Consider the following 19,108-nt stretch of genomic DNA (forward strand, 5'->3'; position numbering starts at 1 on the left):
CAGGTGTATAATACAGGTGAATGCTACGGGTGAATAATACAGGTGTATAATACGGGTGTATAATACAGGTCAATAATACGGGTGAATAATACAGGTCAATAATACAGGTGTATAATACAGGTCAATAATACGGGTGTATAATACAGGTGTATAATACAGGTGAATGCTACGGGTGAATAATACGGGTGTATAATACAGGTGAATGCTACGGGTGAATGCTACGGGTGTATAATACAGGTGTATAATACGGGTGTATAATACGGGTCAATAATACGGGTGAATAATACAGGTCAATAATACGGGTGAATAATACAGGTCAATAATACGGGTGAATAATACAGGTCAATAATACAGGTCAATAATATGGGTGTATAATACAGGTGTATAATACGGGTCAATAATACAGGTGTATAATACGGGTCAATAATACAGGTGTATAATACGGGTGTATAATACGGGTGTATAATACGGGTGTATAATACGGGTGTATAATACGGGCCAATAATACGGGTGTATAATACAGGTGTATAATACAGGTGAATAATACGGGTGTATAATACAGGTCAATAATACAGGTGTATAATACAGGTGAATAATACGGGTGTATAATACAGGTATATAATAATACTGTACCCTTCATGCCAGTCTTCATGCCGCTCAGGCCCTGCTGGGTGACTGGCCGGTCGGCCACTTTAATTTGAGCAGAGAGAACACCAGGGGTCCCCAGGGCTCCTCCTCTGGTTCCAGGACGCCCAGTACCCGGAACAATCTACACATTACACACACAGGACATTATTCAACTACAAATGCTGCTTAGATTCCACTTTAAAACGAACTGGAAAGGAGATACAATTTATAAAGGATTTTAAATAGCTAGCATACATAATAATGTCTTGGTAAGAATTACCTATCTACTTTAAATCATCTCTAAGCATATAGCTACACAGGGTTCTCCCAGGATTTTTTTAACAAGGTGGTACTGCTAAGTACAGCGGGGGGAGGGGTAGGCCTGAAGTTGGGCCATGATTCCCCTTGGACTCAAGAGATATTTGATTTTTTTTTAACACCTGTAACTGCCATTTCCTTGCAATCTAGAGCAACAAATGGCTTTAAATGATAACAGATGAAGTTTAAACAGTGGCGCAGCCAGTCCACAAGGTGGAGCAGCCCCCCTCTTACATTCTTTAGGGAGAACGCTGCTACAGTGCCATGTGAAAGTCTACACACCCCTTGCAATTGTCACATTTTCCTGCCTTAAATTGAAATCTAAAAAGGATAACTTTTTTTCTTCTTCTGATCTTCACAACCTGCTCCACATTTTCAAAGTGAAGGAAAAAGTATAGAACATTTTCAAAATTAATAAAATATATATTTTTTTAAACAAAGATGTCTTGAATGCGTACAGCGCCTTGGAAAAGTATTCATCCCCCTTGGCAGTTTTCCTATTTTGTTGTATTACAACCTGTAATTTAAATTGATTTTTATTTGGATTTAATATAACGGACATGCACAAAATAGTCCAAATTGGTGTAGTGAAATGAAACATTTTTACTTGTTTAAAAAAAAATTATACAAAAAATAATAATTTTAAAGTAAAAGTGGTGTGTGTATATGTATTCACCCCCTTTGCTATGAAGCCCCTAAATAAGATCTGGTGCAACCAATTACCTTCGGAAGTCACATAATAAAGTCCACCTGTGTGCAATCTAAGTGTCACATGATCTGTCACATGATCTCAGTATATATACACCTGTTCTGAAAGGCCCCAGAGTCTGCAACACCACTAAGCAAGGGGCACCACCAAGCAAGCAGCACCATGAAGAACAAGGATCTCTCCAAACAGGTCAGGGACAAAGTTGTGGAGAAGTACAGATCAGGGTTGGGTTATAAAACAATATCAGAAACTTTGAACATCCCACAAAACACCATTAAATCCATTATTAAAAATTGGAAAGAATATGGCACCACAACAAACCTGCCAAGAGAGGGCCGCCCACCAAAACTCACGGACCAGGCAAGGAGGGCATTAATCAGAGAGGCAACAAAGAGACCAAAGATAACCCTGAAGGAGCTGCAAAGCTCCACAGCGGAGATTGGAGTATCTGTCCATAGGACCACTTTAAGCCGTACACTCCACAGAGCTGGGCTTTATGGAAGAGTGTCCAGAAAAAAAAACATGTTTGGTGTTCGCCAAAAGGCATGTGGGAGACTCCCCAAACATATGGAATTGAGCTTTTTGGTCATCAAGGAAAACACTATGTCTGGCACAAACCCAAAACCTCTCATCAACCCGAGAGCATCGTCCACACAGTGAAGTATTGTGGCGGCAGCATCATTGCTGTGGGGATGTTTTTCATCAGCAGGGACTGGGAAACTGGTCCAAATTGAAGGAATGATGGATGGCGCTAAATACAGGGAAATTCTTGAGGGAAACCTGTTTCAGTCTTCCAGAGATTTGAGACTGGGACAAAGGTTCAGCTTCCAGCAGGACAATGAACCTAAGCATACTGCTAAAGCAACACTCGAGTGGTTTAAGGGGAAACGTTTAAATGTCTTGGAATGGCCTAGTCAAAGTCCAGACCTCAATCCATTTGAGAATCTGTGGTATGTCTTAAAAATTGCTGTACACCAGCAGAACCCATCCAACAACTCGAAGGAGCTGGAGCAGTTTTGCCTTGAAGAACGGGCTAAAATCCCCGTGGCTAGATTTGCCAAGCTTATAGAGACATACCCCAAGAGACTTGCAGCTGTAATTGCTGCAAAAGGTGGCTCTACAAGTTATTGACTTTGAGGGGTTGAATAGTTATGCACGCTCAAGTTTTCATTTTTTTGTCTTATTTCTTGTTTGTTTCACAATAAAAAATATTTTGCATCTTCAAAGTGGTGGGCATGTTGTGTAAATCAAATGATACAAACCCCCCCAAAAAATCTATTTTAATTCCAGGTTGTAAGGCAACAAAATAGGGAAAAAAACAAAGGGGGTGAATACTTTCCCAAGCCACTGTATGTTTTCAAACGAGTTAATAGTTGGTGGAAGCACCTTCGGCAGCAGTTACAGCTGTAAACTAAATTAAAACTATTCAGACTCTTTACTCAGTACTTTGTTGAAGCACCTTTGGTAGCGATTAGAGCCTCGAGTCTTCTTGGGTATGATGCTACAAGCTTGGCACACCTGTATTTGGGGAGTTTCTCCCATTCTTCTCTGCAGATCCTCTCAAGCTATGTCAGGTTGGATGGGGAGCATTGCTGCACAGCTATTTTCAGGTCTCTCCAGAGATGTTCAATCAGGTTCAAGTCCAGGCTCTGGCTGGGCCACTCAAGAACAAACTCCTGTGTTTTCTTGGCTGCGTGCTTAGGGTCGCCCCAGTCTGAGGTCCTGAGCGCTCTGGAGCAGGTTTTCATCAAGGATCTCTCTGTACTTTGCTCCGTGAATCTTTCCCTTGATCCTGACTAGTCTCCCAGTCCCTGCCTCTGAATAACATCCCTCCACCACGATGCTGCCACCAACATGCTTCACGGTAGGGATGGGGCCAGGTTTCCTCCAGACGTGATGCTTGGCATTCAGGCCAAAGAGTTCAATCTTGGTTTCATCAGACCAGATAAACTTGTTTCTCATGGTCTGAGAGTCCTTTAGGTGCCTTTTGGCAAACTCCAAGCGGGCTGTCGTGTGCCTTTTACGGAGGAGTGGCTTCCGTCTGGCCACTCTACCATAAAGGCCTGCTTGGTGGAGTGCTGCAGAGATGATTGTCCTTCTGGAAGATTCTCCCATCTCCACAGAGGAACTATGGAACTCTGTCAGAGAGACCATCGGGTTCTTGGTCACCTCCCTGACCAAGGCCCTTCTCCCCCTGATTGCTCAGTTTGGTTGGGCGGCCAGCTCTAGGAAGAGTCTTGGTGGTTCCAAACTTCTACCATTTAAGAATGATGGAGGCCACTGTGTTCTTGCGGACCTTCGATGCTGCAGAATTATTTTTGGTACCCTTCTCCTGATCATGCCTCGACACAATCCTGTCTCAGAGCTCATGGCTTGGTTTTTGCTCTGACATGCAATATCAACTGTGGAACCTTATATAGACAGGTGTGTGCCTTTCCAAATCATGTCAAATCTATTGAATTTACCACAAGTGGACTCCAATCAAGTTGTAGAAACATCTCAAGGATGATCAATGGAAACAGGAAGCACCTGAGCTTAATTTCAAGTGTCATAGCAATGGGTCTGAATACTTATGTACAATTTGAAGAACCTGTTTTCTCTTTGTCAATATGGGTATTGTGATGTCATTATGGGTTATTGTGATGTCATTATGGGGTATTGTGATGTCGTTATGGGGTATTGTGATGTCGTTATGGGGTATTGTGATGTCGTTATGGGGTATTGTGATGTCGTTATGGGGTATTGTGTGTCGTTTGATGAGGAACATGTTTTAATTAATCCCTTTTAGAATACGGCTGTAATGTAACAAAATGTGGGAAAGTCAAGGGGTCTGAATATTTTCCCGATTAAAAAAAATTATTAATAAGAAATAAATAAATAAATAAATATATATATAAAAAACTAGTCAGTTGAGAACAAATTCTTATTTACAATGGCGGCCTGCCCCGGCCAAACTCGTACGACGCTGGGCCAATTGTGCGCTGCCCTATGGGACTCCCAATCACGGATACGATGCAGCCTGGATTCAAACCAGGTACTGCAATGATGCCTCTTGTACTGAGATGCAGTGTCTTAGACCGCTGCACCTCTCGGGAGCCCCGAGTGCATAGTAATAAATCTGTTTGAAAATCAGAAACAAGGCTTGAATATTGCTGTCCATCAATGATTCTCAACTAATTTTCTCAATAAGCTTGAGAAAATCTGACAACAACAATGGATATATGTTGCCATTGAAGTTGTCCAGAGTTGGTAGGATTGTATTCAAAGTGTTTTCCAGCTGTATTTTCTGCCAATGGTGCTTGCACCAAGTATTACCTCTGGGGTGTGAAGATATCTTTGTTTATTTATTTTTAAGGACATATTCTCTACTTTTTCTTTTACTTTGAAAATGTGGTGCAGGATGTGTAGATCTGTAGGGAAACATTTTCAATTTTAATCCCGTTTTAGATTTAATTTTAAGCCAGAAAAATGGGGTGTGTAGACTTTGTTCTTAACTGACTTGCCTAGTTAAATAAAAGGTAAAATTAAAAATAAAATTAGGAACTGTACTGTATGTCCATACGCTACAGAAGGTGTGTAAATGGTGATGATAGTTAGTCAGGGATCCGCAAGAAAACTTTACCCCAGTTCCGACCCTAATGGCTGTGGGTGGAGGTCTGGTGGCAGTTGGAGGTCTCCCAGTCCCCGGTACTAGAGACCCCCGGCTCATCGGTCTACCTGACGGTGGCCTCTGGCTCGCCATCTCTTCACTGGTTTCTCTCCTCTCCACAAAATCCTGCAGGAGAAAAATCTGTCGTCTTTCAACGACAAGCAACTGCCTGGAGTAACGTTAGCAAAGCTAAACTAAACAGAGGCGTGGTGAATTTCCGAGCGTAGTACCGTTAGTTAACTAAAGTTACTAGTAACGTGTTAGCTAGCTAGGCTAATGTTAGCTGGATGTTGCTAGCTAGTTTGCTAATGAAACCGTTGACTCTTGTCTCGACAATTTCAAGGTAACTACAATGCATAATATAAGTGTACCAACTTACCTCGTGTTTTGTATAGGTGTCAAACCGCTCAATATGACTGACTGTAAATGTTTTGTATTTTTGTTGTAGCAAGCAAGCTAGCAGTACACTTCTTTTTGACGTTACCACAGCAACCGCCCGTTACCGCGAGACTTCGGGGGGAAATCTCTGAGAAGTGGAATCCCTCTGCAGAACCCAGCCCTCCGTGACCACTGTCTTATGAACGTTTACTAACACATCTAACACATCCTTCTTTAGTCCAGTGGAGGGCGCAACAAGTCTACATTTTGACAGGGGGGTTTTGCCTCTAATTTATGAGGGCGAGGGTTAAAAAACTACTGCGCATGTACGTGCACTATGCTCCGCCATCCAGTGGGGTAATCGTCTTCCTCTTTTGGAGAGAACTTCGCCTGCCTGCCTTTGCATGCATTGGATTTGATTATATTTGTGTTTCGGTCCTCGGTATGGACTCTCAAAAAGTAAGTGTACCCGGTGTATTAGGAACCGATATCGATGATGATTCGGGTCGTCAGCTGTGCATGCCGTAATACTGGCAACATTGTGTACGGCTTTCAAGCTTCACGGTTAGTCAAAGTGATAGTTGTAATGTAACGAGACGAGCTTGCTGAGAACGAACATTAGTCCAACATTACGTTGTCATTGTTTTATCACCAATACGCGTGATGTTTTAGGGCTGGAAACATGTTCACATTCGTTCTGTTGCTTATGAAGAATCTGTTGACTTGGAAACGAGATATTTTCTGATATAATGTTTCTTTCTGGTTATTCTCCAATGACTGGTATTCATTCACACGTCTTTCCGGTGACAGGGACAGCAGCTCCTCTACCCATCAATGATTTGACACGTTTGACATTGATCGTGTTATTGAATAGGTGCACTTCTGTAAAGTAATTCACTTCCTAATTTCTATTGTGGTTTTGACAGTCACAGTAGGTGTCAAAGTCATTCATGTATTTTTATTATACAGCTTTGCCTGTCCTATAGGCTGTTTGTTTATTTGTCTGCCACTTTAGGTCTGACAGTCTGTTATTGCAACAATAACAAAACATAGCATTATAAAGTCAATATTTGTGTTTACACGACCCTGTCATGAGCTTGTCATGCATCTCAGAATATTACAATATTTTTTTGCAGTAATCCTGAAAAAAATAAACATTATTTGTTATGAAATGTCAGACGCATTGCTTTTAAGTCTGTTGTCAAGGGCCTATAGCAACAGGATAATCTTATCGTTTTCTCTTTGTTTCCTGTTTGTTATCAGCATTACTATAGGGTGTCACTATCACACAGGAAATGACCTGTATGGCTACCTCTCCTTTCTACCGGAAAAAAAAGGGAGGAAAGAAGGAAAGATGTACATGAAAAAGAGAGTATAGCCTTTAGCACGTGCTGTCAATCTAAGCTTCTTCTAAGTCTATTACACAGTCAGAGAGAGAGAGAGAGAGAGAGAGAGGTCACACCAGTGGTACAGGTCTATTATAACCCTCGGTCAGAGAGGAGAGGGAGAGAGAGAGGGAGAGAGAGAGAGAGGGAGGTCACACCAGTGGTACAGGTCTATTATAACCCTCGGTCAGAGAGGAGAGGGAGAGAGAGAGGGAGAGAGAGAGAGAGGGAGGTCACACCAGTGGTACAGGTCTATTATAACCCTCGGTCAGAGAGGAGAGATGTGACATCATTCTGAAAGGCACAGCAGCATTAGTTGTGAGCCAGCACCTCAGACAGACAGGAAAGCAGACAGACAGTATATTTGCAATCATATTCTGACTTTACAACATTAATCCATTTTGTATTATTTATTAAAAAAAAAAAATCATTGTCAATATCCAATAGAAACCATTACAGTTCGATTTGGCTGGGGTTTGAGTTAGTCGTTCATCGATGTTTTGTTTTTGTTAAGTGCTAGAGAGTAGTGTCCAGTAAAGGAACTTCATACAGCCACGCACCTGGAAATTCATTTTAGTTTCAGATTTAAAAAATAATAATAATTGAATCAAACCACCTTTCACTTGACTTTTAAAACCAATTGACCATGTTTGAGCTTTGTCATTTAGGGTCCTACGTTTTGACATCACTCCTAAACAGTGTTTTACAGTGGAGTATCCATTGGGTTGAACAGAATGCTACTGAAATAGATACAGGCTTGAGGCCAGCATTGAGTTGACATGTGTTTCCTAGGCAGAGGGACTTTGCTGTGGTTACAGTATCCAGTCCACTACTTACTGACTGGTAGTAACCACATCTCAAATGAATAGTATTTCTATTCACAACATAAAATGACTAATAGACTGTTTCTGAGTACTGCAGAACCTGCTCTTTTTTTTTTAGAGCCAATTAGGCTTACACGTCAAACATCCAAAGGACCTCCATAACTTATTCCATGTTGTTTTTCCACTACATTTTTATTTTTCTCAATTTAGGAAAACATCACCATTTTTTTGGGGGGGGGGGAGAATTCCTACAACTACTATGGGTTCAGGTCAAAAACCGTGCATCTATATATGGAATAAATATGTTGCCGTACCAGACACAGCCCTGGGGAATGTCCACAGAGGGTTTTGCTGTGTATCTCTACTGTGAAATAGCTTGTTGAGAGTAGCTTTAAATCCTGTTAAACCCCATGCCTTTTGTAGCTGACGTGTATCTGCTACTGCTGTTATGTGTAGGCCTACAAGCTACTGCTGTAACACTGCTGTTATGTGTAGGCCTACAAGCTACTGCTGTAACACTGCTGTTATGTGTAGGCCTACAAGCTACTGCTGTAACACTGCTGTTATGTGTAGGCCTACAAGCTTCTGCTGTAACACTGCTGTTATGTGTAGGCCTACAAGCTACTGCTGTAACACTGCTGTTATGTGTAGGCCTATAAGCTACTGCTGTAACACTGCTGTTATGTGTAGGCCTACAAGCTACTGCTGTAACACTGCTGTTATGTGTAGGCCTACAAGCTACTGCTGTAACACTGCTGTTATGTGTAGGCCTACAAGCTACTGCTGTAACACTGCTGTTATGTGTAGGCCTACAAGCTTCTGCTGTAACACTGCTGTTATGTGTAGGCCTACAAGCTACTGCTGTAACACTGCTGTTATGTGTAGGCCTACAAGCTACTGCTGTAACACTGCTGTTATGTGTAGGCCTATAAGCTACTGCTGTAACACTGCTGTTATGTGTAGGCCTACAAGCTACTGCTGTAACACTGCTGTTATGTGTAGGCCTATAAGCTACTGCTGTAACACTGCTGTTATGTGTAGGCCTACAAGCTACTGCTGTAACACTGCTGTTATGTGTAGGCCTATAAGCTACTGCTGTAACACTGCTGTTATGTGTAGGCCTACAAGCTACTGCTGTAACACTGCTGTTATGTGTAGGCCTACAAGCTACTGCTGTAACACTGCTGTTATGTGTAGGCCTACAAGCTTCTGCTGTAACACTGCTGTTATGTGTAGGCCTACAAGCTTCTGCTGTTATGTGTAGGCCTACAAGCTTCTGCTACAGCATTGTTATGTAACCTCCATGTTCATCTGAGTTAGTTGTTGTCAATTAGCATGGGGTTATCTATCGGTTGGATGGGTAGTCTAAGGTCAACATTACACCAGTCCTTTTTAGAAGGTACAGAGAATCTAATGTATTTATAAAGCCCTTCTTTCATCAGCTGATATCTCAAAGTGCTGTACAGAAACCCAGCCTGAAGGTCTTACTGTGCTGTTCAAACGGTCAAATCCTCTCACATCTACGTAGTGCCTAGGAGTTAGGGACCAGTGGATGGGGGTCTATGTAGTAGGTCAGAAAACATTTTGTAGGGTTAGCCGATCTAATGCGCGCATTAAGATTATCATCAGTCTGTGGTGTCATGCAGCAGCTTTAAATAGAAGTGAAGGCCAATCCTCCAATCTGCCTAATCATGTTGTGTTGCTCAGTAGCATGGTCACTCAGCAACGTTGCAGATCTTGACACACTCAAACCGGTGCACCTGGCACCTACTACCATACCCCGTTCAAAGGCACCTCAATCTTTTGTGCTGCCCTTTCACCCTCTGAATGACACACATACACAATCCATGTCTCCATTTTCTCAAGGCTTAAAAATCCTTCTTTTAACCTGTCTGCCTCCTCCCCTTCATCTACACTGATTGAAGTGGATTTAACAAGTGAGGTGTTCCTAATGTTTTGTACACTCAGTGTATATTGTATATCTTATTGTACAGTGGATATCTGGTATTACTGTAGTTGGATGTGGAAACTGAACTGGGGAAATGGCTCCTTGGAATAAGTGGATTATTTTATCTATGATTTCTGTTTGTCCTGTGTGATGTATAGCCTGGTATTGAGGTGTGTGATGTATAGCCTGGTATTGAGGTGTGTGATGTATAGCCTGGTATTGAGGTGTGTGATGTATAGCCTGGTATTGAGGTGTGTGTTGTATAGCCTGGTATTTAGGTGTGTGATGTATAGCCTGGTATTGAGGTATTTTCTGTTTGATGTATAGCCTGGTATTGAGGTATTTTCTGTTTGATGTATAGCCTGGTATTGAGGTGTGTGATGTATAGCCTGGTATTGAGGTGTGTGTTGTATAGCCTGGTATTGAGGTGTGTGATGTATAGCCTGGTATTGAGGTGTGTGATGTATAGCCTGGTATTTAGGTGTGTGATGTATAGCCTGGTATTGAGGTGTGTGTTGTATAGCCTGGTATTGAGGTGTGTGATGTATAGCCTGGTATTGAGGTGTGTGTTGTATAGCCTGGTATTTAGGTGTGTGTTGTATAGCCTGGTATTTAGGTGTGTGATGTATAGCCTGGTATTTAGGTGTGTGATGTATAGCCTGGTATTGAGATGTGTGATGTATAGCCTGGTATTGAGGTGTGTGATGTATAGCCTGGTATTGAGGTGTGTGATGTATAGCCTGGTATTGAGGTATTTTCTGTTTGATGTATAGCCTGGTATTGAGGTATTTTCTGTTTGATGTATAGCCTGGTATTTAGGTATTTTCTGTTTGATGTATAGCCTGGTATTTAGGTGTGTGTTGTATAGCCTGGTATTTAGGTGTGTGTTGTATAGCCTGGTATTTAGGTGTGTGATGTATAGCCTGGTATTGAGGTGTGTGTTGTATAGCCTGGTATTTAGGTGTTTGTTGATTAGCCTGGTATTGAGGTGTGTGTTGTATAGCCTGGTATTGAGGTGTGTGATGTATAGCCTGGTATTGAGGTGTGTGTTGTATAGCCTGGTATTGAGGTGTGTGTTGTATAGCCTGGTATTTAGGTGTGTGTTGTATAGCCTGGTATTGAGGTGTGTGATGTATAGCCTGGTATTGAGGTGTGTGATGTATAGCCTGGTATTTAGGTGTGTGTTGTATAGCCTGGTATTTAGGTGTGTGATGTATAGCCTGGTATTGAGGTGTGTGATGTATAGCCTGGTATTGAGGTATTTTCTGTTTGATGTATAGCCTGGTATTTAGGTATTTTCTGTTTGATGTATAGCCTGGTATTTAGGTGTGTGTTGTATAGCCTGGTATTTAGGTGTGTGTTGTATAGCCTGGTATTTAGGTGTGTGTTGTATAGCCTGGTATTTAGGTGTTTGTTGTATAGCCTGGTATTTAGGTGTGTGATGTATAGCCTGGTATTGAGGTGTGTGTTGTATAGCCTGGTATTGAGGTGTGTGATGTATAGCCTGGTATTGAGGTGTGTGTTGTATAGCCTGGTATTGAGGTGTGTGATGTATAGCCTGGTATTGAGGTATTTTCTGTTTGATGTATAGCCTGGTATTTAGGTGTGTGTTGTATAGCCTGGTATTTAGGTGTGTGTTGTATAGCCTGGTATTGAGGTGTGTGTTGTATAGCCTGGTATTGAGGTGTGTGATGTATAGCCTGGTATTGAGGTGTGTGATGTATAGCCTGGTATTGAGGTGTGTGATGTATAGCCTGGTATTGAGGTGTGTGATGTATAGCCTGGTATTGAGGTGTGTGATGTATAGCCTGGTATTGAGGTGTGTGATGTATAGCCTGGTATTGAGGTGTGTGATGTATAGCCTGGTATTGAGGTGTGTGATGTATAGCCTGGTATTGAGGTGTGTGTTGTATAGCCTGGTATTTAGGTGTGTGATGTATAGCCTGGTATTTAGGTGTGTGTTGTATAGCCTGGTATTGAGGTGTGTGTTGTATAGCCTGGTATTGAGGTGTGTGATGTATAGCCTGGTATTGAGGTGTGTGATGTATAGCCTGGTATTGAGGTGTGTGATGTATAGCCTGGTATTGAGGTGTGTGTTGTATAGCCTGGTATTGAGGTGTGTGATGTATAGCCTGGTATTTAGGTATTTTCTGTTTGATGTATAGCCTGGTATTGAGGTATTTTCTGTTTGATGTATAGCCTGGTATTTAGGTGTGTGTTGTATAGCCTGGTATTTAGGTGTGTGATGTATAGCCTGGTATTGAGGTGTGTGATGTATAGCCTGGTATTGAGGTGTGTGATGTATAGCCTGGTATTGAGGTGTGTGATGTATAGCCTGGTATTGAGGTGTGTGATGTATAGCCTGGTATTGAGGTGTGTGATGTATAGCCTGGTATTGAGGTGTGTGATGTATAGCCTGGTATTGAGGTGTGTGATGTATAGCCTGGTATTGAGGTGTGTGATGTATAGCCTGGTATTGAGGTGTGTGATGTATAGCCTGGTATTGAGGTGTGTGTTGTATAGCCTGGTATTGAGGTGTGTGATGTATAGCCTGGTATTTAGGTGTGTGTTGTATAGCCTGGTATTGAGGTGTGTGTTGTATAGCCTGGTATTGAGGTGTGTGATGTATAGCCTGGTATTGAGGTGTGTGATGTATAGCCTGGTATTGAGGTGTGTGATGTATAGCCTGGTATTGAGGTGTGTGATGTATAGCCTGGTATTGAGGTGTGTGATGTATAGCCTGGTATTGAGGTGTGTGATGTATAGCCTGGTATTTAGGTGTGTGATGTATAGCCTGGTATTGAGGTGTGTGATGTATAGCCTGGTATTGAGGTGTGTGATGTATAGCCTGGTATTGAGGTGTGTGTTGTATAGCCTGGTATTGAGGTGTGTGATGTATAGCCTGGTATTGAGGTGTGTGATGTATAGCCTGGTATTGAGGTGTGTGTTGTATAGCCTGGTATTGAGGTGTGTGATGTATAGCCTGGTATTGAGGTGTGTGATGTATAGCCTGGTATTGAGGTATTTTCTGTTTGATGTATAGCCTGGTATTTAGGTATTTTCTGTTTGATGTATAGCCTGGTATTTAGGTGTGTGTTGTATAGCCTGGTATTTAGGTGTGTGTTGTATAGCCTGGTATTTAGGTGTGTGTTGTATAGCCTGGTATTTAGTTTTTTTTTTTAGAAAATGTTACCTGATGCACATTCAAATATCAATCCAAATCAAATCCATCTTGATGGTATTAAATTGGAACTACTGTAGTACAAACCTTTACCAAATCTCCAGTAAATTGGTGATTTTGATACTTTAGTGTACAACATATAGGTCAGCAAGCATCATGTACACTACAACATACGTCACTAACGAACAGAGAGCAAGACATTTTCAAATGACTTGAGGACAGACCACAATAGGCCTTTTCCCACTGTGTTTTTCTTAGCCCCAGGATAGACTGGTCACACACAGCATTTGTTAACCCTGAGCTAACAAACAAACACAACATGCGACCAATGTCAATAAGCAATAAGACATTTTAACAATCTATTTCTTCTAGCTTGGTATTTGATTTCCAACAGTGATGGGTTGAATAAACCTTGCTGTTTGTCTGTCCCGCATCGGAAACAATGTCAACAAAGCCTCCATCTCTATTTCCATCGCGGTCCTCTCACTTACTGTGTAGGCTGTACTGTAGTCAATACTGTAGGCAATATTGACACTGTACACTAATTCAATTGACAGAGGAGGGTGACGGGTCTCCTAATGAAGAGAATTAGCTGGTGTTGGGTCTTTTGTCTGCTTGTGTTGACATGCAGAGTTCATGCTAATCTCTCTTGGCTCAAAGTAAGAGGAGAGATTTGACTGCATCACTACATGTCTTTTATTGTGACATGTTGAAAGCACCGAGCTGTCTGTGTTTAAACGGCTAGTGCACAGCTCAGACACCCATGTATTACCCCCCTCGCATGACAAGCCACTAGGGGGTCTCTTTACAGTCCTCGAGTCCAGAACAGACTCTGGGGAAACGCACAGTACTACATAGAGCCTTGACTACATGGAACTCTATTCCACATCAAGTAACTCAAGCAAGTAGTAAAATAAAATTACAAAAAAACAGAAAACTACACCTTATGGAACAACGCAGATTGTGAAGACACACACACACAGCCGCACACACACACTACATACACACACACACACACACACACACACACACACACACACACACAGGCGCACACACACACTACACACATGTACATAGTAATTTTTTTATATTGTGGTATTAAACCATTTGGATTGTAGATAGTTTTGGTCATGTACTGTATGTGGACAGCTGCTCGTCCAACATCTCATTCCATAATCATGGGCATTAATATGGAGTTGGTCCCCCTTTGCTGCTATAACAGCCTCCACTCTTCTGGGAAGGCTTTCCACTAGATGTTGGAACATTGCTGCTATAACAGCCTCCACTCTTCTGGGAAGGCTTTCCACTAGATGTTGGAACATTGCTGCTATAACAGCCTCCACTCTTCTGGGAAGGCTTTCCACTAGATGTGGAAACTACTTTAGACCAGAGCCCTATGGAAGCCTATTCCCGATATAGTGCACTACTTTAGACCAGAGCCATATGGAAGCCTATTCCCTATATAGTGCACTACTTTAGACCAGAGCCCTATGGAACCCTATTCCCTATATAGTGCACTACTTTAGACCAGAGCCCTATGGAACCCTATTCCCTATATAGTGCACTACTTTAGACCAGAGCCCTATAGAACCCTATTCCCTATATAGTGCACTACTTTAGACCAGAGCCCTATGGAACCCTATTCCCTATATATAGAGACAGGCACTGTGTTGGTGCCAGATTCAGTGTTGGTGCCAGTTTCAGTGTGGCCTATTATGTAGGCCATTCACAACCAGCCTTTAGGGAGATGGGCTTTTAGGTGATTGTGAATGATGTGAGCTACTGAATATGACTCAGACAGTTTAGCGCTCTGAACACACAGCACCGAGACGGTTTAGTTTCTCTGAACATACAGCACCGAGACGGTTTAGTGCTCTGAACACACACAGCACCGAGACGGTTTAGTGCTCTGAACACACAGCACCGAGACGGTTTAGTGCTCTACACACACACAGCACCGAGACGGTTTAGATCAGTAGTGGCACTGGAGTCATTACCAGGTGTGGTTGATCCTGAAAATGGCAGTCTGTCTGGAAAAGCCTGAAGCTGCCTGCCATAGTAGAGATTGTCTCATACATTGTCTCTGTCTCTCACTCTAAATCTCAAACTGAGAGGCCATTTTGGTTCTTTAATCTATATGGACAAAACCGTGAACGAGGGGGTCTAGACCTAGGTGTTATACTTGGTACATGATAATACGTTTAGTAGTTGTGTGTTGAATCACAGTAGTCTGGTAAACTGATGGTTGGACTACTTCTCTATGTGGATTCTGACTGACACTTCTACATTTAGTCAGCCGTTGATTGTTAAGCGAATAACTGGCCGGTCTCACGGTAATTAGCCGTTAATTAACATAAACACATTTAGCATCTCCTGGCTTCCACACATAGCTTACAAACCACTGATGCAGACCTCTTGGACATCTACATTTTAAAAAGTCGAATAAATCCATTTAATATAGCCTCCACCTTCACAATAAATCCATTATTTATTTTAGACAAGTCTAAAGAAACATGTTAAGAAGAAAATGTAGTCTATTTCAGAAGAACAGAATAGCATCCTCTGAATTGTCCTTATGTTAGGTCCTGATGTGGCTGTGCCATATGGCTGTGGACTACACTAGTTCATTTAGCAGGTCCTGATGTGGCTGTGCCATATGGCTGTAGGCTACACTAGTTCATTTAGCAGGTCCTGATGTGGCTGTGCCATATGGCTGTGGACTACACTAGTTCATTTAGCAGACAAGATTTGCTTAGAATTCCAAGGTATTATATTATAGTATAAATAATAAAATTGAACAAAGCTGAATAAAATAGAAAGGATATTTTCTCCAAGTGATTTGAGGAAGTGTGAACATGTTGCTATTCTGTGTTAAGCGGTTAATAGAGAAACAGGTCCTCCTATATGCTTCATTTAGAGTAATTTATTCAACTTTAGTTGTTCTATAAACGTTGGGTTATATGTGTTGATGTTTAATACATTCTAAGGCTGCATGATGCGAGTCTAATGATGATTTGGAAAAAACGTATTTTGAAAGACATGATCTCTGCTTTGTTTTTTTTTTGTGCAGGCTGTACACACTTCATCAGTCACTCATTCACAATTTGACAAGCACTTGATAATAAGCCTTACATTTCCCATGCGACATCCTCTTTGTTTGGCCGTAATGCCCCCCTAAAAGAAATCGAGGACCTTTTTTGCGGCCAGTGGCCGTTGTGCCCTTGAGCTGAATATTATAATTTATTAACATTTTTACTGCCTTTATTGTCCTACTTTCGCTCTTGTCTCATTGCTGCAACTCCCCAATGTGCTCGGGAGGCAAAGGTCGCTTCTTAGCACCCACTGTGTCGAGGAGTCACTGTTCAACTGGTACTAACCTTACTAAAACATATAGGACTATGGGCTAGGATACATGAGGGGTGATACTAACCTTATTAAAACATATAGGACTATGGGCTAGGATACATGAGGGGTGATACTAACCTGATTAAAACATATAGGACTATGGACTACTAACCTTATTAAAACATATAGGACTATGGACTACTAACCTTATTAAAACATATAGGACTATGGACTACTAACCTTATTAAACATATAGGACTATGGGCTAGGCTACATGAGCTCTGATACTAACCTTATTAAACATATAGGACTATGGACTACTAACCTTATTAAACATATAGGACTATGGGCTAGGCTACATGAGGTCTGATACTAACCTTATTAAACATATAGGACTATGGACTACTAACGTTATTACACATATTAGGACTTTGGACTACTAACCTTATTAAACATATTAGGACTATGGGCTACTAACCTTATTAAAACATATAGGGCTATGGACTACTAACCTTATTAAAACATATAGGACTATGGACTACTAACCTTATTAAAACATATAGGACTATGGGCTACTAACCTTTTTAAACATATAGGACTATGGACTACTAACCTTATTAAACATATAGGACTATGGGCTAGGCTACATGAGGTCTGATACTAACCTTATTAAACATATAGGACTATGGACTACTAACCTTATTAAACATATTAGGACTTTGGACTACTAACCTTATTAAACATATAGGACTATGGGCTAGGCTAATTTACATCAACAACATAGCTCAGGCAGTAGGAAACTCTCTCATCCATTTATATGCAGATGATACAGTCTTATACTCAGCTGGCCCCTACCCGGATATTGTGTTAAATGCTCTACAACAAAGCTTTCCTGGTGTCCAACAAGCTTTCTCTGCCCTTAACCTTGTTCTGAACACCTCCAAAACAAAGGTCATGTGGTTTGGTAAGAAGAATGCCCATCTCATGTGTGATTACTACCTCTGAGGGTTTAGAGCTTGAGGTAGTCACCTCATACAAGTACTTGGGAGTATGGCTAGACTGTACACTGTCCTTCTCTCAGCACATATCAAAGCTGCAGGCTAAAGTTAAATCTAGACTTGGTTTCTTCCTCTATCGTAATCGCTCCTCTTTCACCCCAGCTGACAAACTAACCCTGATTCAGATGACCATCCTGCCCATGCTAGATTACGGAGATGTAATTTATAGATCGGCAGGTAAGGGTGCTCTCGAGCTGCTAGATGTTCTTTACCATTCGGCAATCAGATTTGCCACTAATGCTCCTTATAGGACACATCGCTGCACTCTATACTCCTCTGTAAACTGGTCATCTCTGTTTACCTGTCGCAAGAGCCACTGGTTGGGCAGTTAACCCACTATTCCTAGGCCATCATTGTAAATAACAATTTGTTCTTAACTGACTTGCCTAGTTAAAATAAAAAAATTATAAAACCCTCTTAGGCCTCACTCCCCCCTATCTGAGATATCTACTGCAGCCCTCATCCTCCACATACAACGCCCGTTCTGCCAGTCACATTTTGTTAAAGGACCCCAAAGCACACACATCCCATCCCTGGGTCGCTCCTCTTTTCAGTTCGCTTCAGCTAGCAACTGGAACGAGCTGCAACAAACACTCAAACTGGACAGTTTTATCTCAATCTCTTCATTCAAAGACTCCATCATGGACACTCTTACTGACAGTTGTGGCTGATTTGTCTCTACCTTCTTGCCCTTTGTGCTGTTGTCTGTGCCCAATAATGTTTGTACCATTTTTTTTTATTATTTTGTGTTGCTACCATGTTGTTGTCATGTTGTGTTGTCATGTGTTGCTGCCATGCTATGTTGTTGTCTTAGGTCTCTCTTTATGTAGTGTTGTGTTGTCTCTCTTGTTGTGATGTGTGTTTTGTCCTATATTTTTTATTTTTAATCCCAGCAGGAGGCCTTTTGCCTTTTGGTAGGCCGTCATTGTAAATAATAATTTGTTCTTAACTGACTAAACATGAGGTGTGGGACTATGATTTGAAAAAGTCCCAAAAAAAGGCAAGCTGCGCATCATTCACAAGTGATAGGCTAATCTTGTCATCCATCACACTATTCTTGATTTAATCTTGTCTTTACATATACTACATAATACAGTGTATTCGGAAAGTATTCAGACCCCTTGACTTTCTACATATTTTGTCACGTAACAGCCTTATTCTAAAATGTCCTCATCCATCTACACACAATACCCCGTAATGACATCACAATACCCCATAATGACATCACAATACCACATAATGACATCACAATACCCCATAATGACATCACAATACCCCATAATGACAAAATAAAAACAGATTTTTAGAAATCTATTCAAATGTATTAAAAATAAAACACTGAAATAATTCATTTACATAAGTATTCAGACCCTTTACTCAGTACTTTGTTGAAGCACCTTTGGCAGTGATTACAGCCTCGAGTCTTCTTGGGTATGACGCTACAAGCTTGATACACCTGTATTTGGGGAGTTTCTCCCATTTTTCTCTGCAGATCCTCTCAAGCTCTGTCAGGTTGGATGGGGAGCGTCGCTGCACAGCTATTTTCAGGTCTCTCCAGAGATGTTCAATCAGGTTCAAGTCCAGGCTCTGGCTGGGCCACTCAAGGACATTCAGAGACTTGTCCCGAAGCCACTCCTGCGTTGTCTTGGCTGTGTGCTTAGGGTCGTTGTCCTGCTGGAAGGTGAA

General features: G+C 41.5%; 2 protein-coding genes across 6 annotated transcripts in view; one reads left to right on the forward strand and one right to left on the reverse strand.

Moving 5' to 3' along the window:
- ift74 (intraflagellar transport 74) overlaps window positions 1–5,815 on the reverse strand; it is a 62,089-nt gene extending 56,274 nt beyond the window's left edge. The window contains exons 1-3 of one of the 2 annotated variants that reach the window (XM_082960600.1): window positions 5,683–5,815; window positions 5,277–5,429; window positions 634–769 (exon numbers count right to left, since the gene is read on the reverse strand). In XM_082960600.1, the coding sequence (XP_082816726.1) occupies window positions 634–769; window positions 5,277–5,396 (256 nt within the window). In that variant the 5' untranslated portion in view covers window positions 5,397–5,429; window positions 5,683–5,815. Of the gene's footprint in view, window positions 1–633; window positions 770–5,276; window positions 5,445–5,682 lie in introns of both variants that reach the window. The other variant, XM_082960601.1, reaches the window with a different exon arrangement.
- An 83-nt stretch (window positions 5,816–5,898) lies between these two features.
- The window catches only part of LOC106568556 (FSD1-like protein), a 126,212-nt gene continuing 113,002 nt past the window's right edge, over window positions 5,899–19,108 (forward strand). Inside the window, exon 1 of one of the 4 annotated variants that reach the window (XM_045692675.2) lies at window positions 5,899–6,140. In XM_045692675.2, coding sequence (XP_045548631.1) covers window positions 5,976–6,140 — 165 coding nt within the window. In that variant the 5' untranslated portion in view covers window positions 5,899–5,975. The remainder of the gene's footprint in view (window positions 6,141–19,108) is intronic. The other 3 variants (XM_045692674.2, XM_045692677.2, XM_045692676.2) reach the window with 3 other exon arrangements.

Source organism: Salmo salar, chromosome 13 (assembly GCF_965601325.2).
Source record: "Salmo salar chromosome 13, fSalSal1, whole genome shotgun sequence".
NCBI classification, from domain to species: Eukaryota; Metazoa; Chordata; class Actinopteri; order Salmoniformes; family Salmonidae; genus Salmo; species Salmo salar.